The sequence below is a fragment of the Diprion similis genome, chromosome 6 (genome assembly GCF_021155765.1).
Source record: "Diprion similis isolate iyDipSimi1 chromosome 6, iyDipSimi1.1, whole genome shotgun sequence".
Taxonomy (NCBI): Eukaryota; Metazoa; Arthropoda; class Insecta; order Hymenoptera; family Diprionidae; genus Diprion; species Diprion similis.
In genome coordinates, this window is record NC_060110.1 from 11333626 (window position 1) to 11338019 (window position 4394).

The 4394-nt window shown below is 33.4% G+C and overlaps 1 protein-coding gene across 2 annotated transcripts; it reads right to left on the minus strand.

Annotated features, from left to right (window-relative positions):
- Positions 1–915: 915 nt before the first annotated feature.
- LOC124407129 (protein will die slowly) lies at positions 916–4105 on the minus strand. 2 transcript variants are annotated; one of them, XM_046882976.1, is made up of 10 exons: positions 4006–4104; positions 3853–3916; positions 3518–3661; positions 3247–3343; positions 2937–3100; positions 2381–2470; positions 2080–2219; positions 1712–1943; positions 1544–1631; positions 916–1459 (listed from the first exon to the last, which is right to left on the minus strand). In XM_046882976.1, the coding sequence occupies exons 3-10, from the start codon at positions 3608–3610 to the stop codon at positions 1359–1361; spliced, it is 1005 nt and encodes a 334-aa protein (XP_046738932.1). In that variant the 5' UTR covers positions 3611–3661; positions 3853–3916; positions 4006–4104; the 3' UTR covers positions 916–1358. The 2 variants fall into 2 exon arrangements, with proteins under 2 accessions (XP_046738932.1, XP_046738931.1); XM_046882975.1 differs by having other exon boundaries at positions 3853–4105.
- Between the last annotated feature and the right edge of the window lie 289 nt (positions 4106–4394).

Consider the following 4394-nt stretch of genomic DNA (forward strand, 5'->3'; position numbering starts at 1 on the left):
CACGTGTACAGTTTACTCTGATCAAAAGTTTTCAAAACCATTACTTTGTTCTACCAGTGTAACTTTCAACTATTTCTAGAAACCGGATATAGGTATGTTTTCTGATAATTGATAAAAATTGAAATAAAACATAATTCTCAATACTGTTTCATATAGTTGATTAAAACGAAAAATTGAACTTACTGTTTTAAAACCGAGATTTTTATTCAAAACGTTTAAGAACCCGATGTGAGTTGATATGATTGTATACCACCTACGCTATGATTATTGTGCATACACGTGTTTCTTAGTTTGACTATGTTTGAATTTTAGATTTCAAGTAATAATTATAACAATCTCTGCAGATGTATGCATCAGTGTTATATTTATTTATTTTCTCATATCTGGAACCATACAAAACTATACTATCTGTAGTTACAAACGTAAACATAGAATTTAAATAATAATTATAAATGATCTTATTTATTATCGAATAATAATTAATCGTGAAATAAAAATCGTAGTAAACAATGATACAAAAACAATTGCGTAGTTAGGGAGATCTCAAAATATATAGAAAGGTGTTCCAAACCACCATCAAATATAGGCCCTTTTATTATTTTTCTTTTTCTTTCATGCGTATGAATAGTTGAAAGAAAACAACAGGATTCTTATATGAAATACTTATTAGAACTGGTCATTTATATAATTAGCCCCGACTTCACGCTTTACCAAAGCTAAAAAGAATCAATTTTTGGATCTTATGCTGTAATAAGGTATGACAAGTTTATGTTCCTTATCGAGTAAATTAATTGATCATCATTAACAATCGAATTTCTGCAGATGTTATTTTATTTCAAAGGGCCGTTATTGTTAGATAATTCTACTATATTTGTCTGCACACTTGACAAATTTGTTCTTCTCGTCGTTTGTTTCTTTCTACATTTGCAGAACGAAGATATACCTTGATGACACTTTATATTTATGAATAAATGAACGCACTATAAAGTATGTATTTACATCGTTAAAAGTAAGTGAATCTGTAAAATGTTAACAGATTTACATGTGTGGCGACAAAGTTTTCGATTCCATTGTTCTTTGAATGTCAAAGAGATTACATAGCCATGGCGGGGTTCATATCCGAATTACATAGCTTGACTGTGCATGATTCAAAACTCTTTACCTCGAAAAATACAGCATCCTATTTCTGCATATAACAATCAAGCGCTGATACACAAGAGTGTCAGTTCTTCACATTTACGAAAATAAAATCACCATTCTTTTTTTATTTTATAGTTACTTTAGACACATTTTATAGGAAACAGATATTAAGTAATTTGTACAAAGAATCTATCTATTTGCATTTGTAAAGATTCGATTTATGTGTCACTCTTCCATAATTTTATTGTTTTATCATCTTCTAGTGCTGCAGATGCAATAATGTTGTCCGTAGGATGGCAAGTCGTACACAAAACGACATCTGAAATATAGTATAATAGATGAACATAAACATTTTTTTATTAGATAGCTTTCAACGAACTACAAAGTGATTCATCTGAACTACCTGTGTGTCCTTGCAATTTTTGAACTATTTCTTTCGTTTGTAGGTTCCAGATATAAACCATTCTGTCTTCTGAGCCTGATACAATCCACTGTACAGAAAAAAGTATATTAAAGATCAAATCCAAGAATGACCAAGTAATGTGCAAAGCATCGAACTTATGAAATTTACCTTTCCACCAGTAACTGAGAAATTTGCAAATATGCAATACTTTTCATTTCGATGACCAGTGTAAGTTTTTAAACATTTTCCTTTGCTATAGTCCCAGAGTTTCAATGTGTTATCCAATGTAGCAGCTAATATGTATTTTCCATTTGGCGAAAATTTCACAAAAGATACAGGTGGATTGTCGTCATCTATCAACGTTTTCAAGCACTGACCAGAAGCTGTATCCCAAATTCGACTAAAATTGCCAAAAACAAAAACGGAAATGGTAAAATTGATCTTCAATTTCATCTATTCATCATCAGTGTCGCTGATGTGTCAGCTAGCATTGTTATAAATTATTTCACTCTCGTTTTGTTCAGATTATTTCTTACCAAAGACCATCGTAACTGCTGGAGACAATCAATGACCCATCTCTATTGAAATGCACTGCACTGACAGGATCAGAATGAGCTGGTAATGTTTTTAAACACTTTCCGGTTCGCACATCCCATATTCTCACACTTTCATCAAACTGAAACATGATAAATCGCATTAATTTATGTGTTACAACAATTTATCTGCATTGAATAAGAACTTTTGTCATATTTGTACCATGCATACTTGAGGCAATAACTTACACTTAATAGTGTACAAATAGACAATTATTGTTAATCTCAAACGTGTTTTACTCACAGAGCCAGATACAATTAGATTCGATTGAGGATTGAAATTACAGCAAAATACGTAATTGCTGTGTCCCTTTAGAGTCTTCAGACACTTTCCCTGAAAATACATCAATTGATGCGTAATTTCTGTATCACATTCTGTGTGAACTTCAATTTGAAGAGCTCCGATAGGCAAATGAATTTAAAGTACCTAGTTGAAAAAGACCAACAAAGCTTGTAACATTCAAAATTTTTTCAAAAAACCTTATCAATACAGAAAAATTCAAATATAGTAAATTAATGACAATATACATGAAACAGCTGGTTGGATAGAGGTACCACAAATCACTGCAAGTTTACACTCAAGCCTTTGAATCTAGTTTTATAGAAGTTAGGTTTATAAGAAAACTATGCTATAGTTCCGTAGTTTAAGAGCTACCAATATTACTAAACCAGTTAACACTGAAAAGAAGGGGGGAATTTCTAATTTTGCCAATCAGAGCTTTGGGTTGCTAGATTTTTGTAATTAAAATTACATGGAGGTGTGTTACTTCCTCCACAGTATAGCATAGCGGAAAACTCACAGAGCTCAGCTCCCATATTTTCAGGGTTTTGTCATCCGAAGCTGACACTAACAATCTGCTATCACTTGACCATGCCACATCCGAAATTCCCAACTTATGACCAGATATTGTTTTCTCAAATTTGCCATCATACGATCCCCATATTTTTATAAGCTTGTCAGCCGCTAATGTATAGAAAAACTTACATTATTGACATTTCAGTGGCGTAGTAGATATTCTACAAAAGCATCAGTACTTTTCAAAATAACAGAATGTATGTTATTTTGCTGAAAGAGAAAAATATCTGGGACCATTTCCCAAACATACTTACATGAACTGGCTAGCCATTCACCATTCGGACTAAACTTGACCGAAGATACAGCTTTGGTATGTCCAGCAAGTGTGTACTTCAGTGTGTAATTTGGTTTCTGAAAAATTCATAATTCACAATTATTGGTAGCTACCATTCAATCATTTTGGCCTGTTTATAATTTAATTCAAAATTGTGTGCAGCTTGTATTTGTTTTGTGATCAGCAGTTGCTCCACATCTTGACACAGAGAAAAATCTAAAACCTGCATGTGTAGGTAATGAATTACTTACCAAAGTTGAACTGCCTTTAGTGCCGCTGGTTGGTGTGCTAGATGAATTATTGACAGATTGCTGATGACCAGGGGACGGACCGAGGGGAACCATGTTAAGAATTTGCTCAAATTTGAACTAAATATTTCTTGAGCTTCAGCCAATCTGTGAAGGTAAATTGAGGTTATGAAGAGTGACGAACCGGTAGTTAGCGTTTTGGATCTTCAAAGTTCTAGTAGAAGGCGGGACAGTAGATAATATTTATTCTATTATATACAACGAGTATCAATAATTTAATTGTATATCGGTAAACAAAAAAATACGGTCACAATGACAGAAGTCGAAACGACGCAAACCTTTCATTTCCTGTATCCACACTGCCAAATGCCACCGCGCGCGCTTTATTTTCTATGATTACTGCTGTGGAGTTAGAAAACAAGGAACAATTTACCGAGCTGATTCCAGTATCAAGTCAATCGGGATTTTTTCACAGTAATTTAGGAGCTTACGGTAAAAATTCTACGAAATCTGCGATAAAAACGCAAACAAATCCGCAACGTGCGATTATAACACAAACCGCCATTCCACTGTTTAACATCGTTCTGAAGTTCGACGTTTCTTCGAACCGCGTGTAGCAGCACCGTTTGCCTAGGGATTAGGGACTAGTAAGATTATGCTCTGAGATGTTCTGCTAGGGGATCTACAATTTGATAACACAACTATGAGCCATTCAGTAGCTCCTTCTTTGAGTGATTTGTCCATAACTAAATTTCTGAAAACGACTCAATTTTTTATTTTATTCCAAAGATTCTCCTTTCCACTTGATCATTTCTAATCTACATCCATTTATTCCAGATATACATTTTATTTTAATGCACAACTTTTTAATTGTAACTGA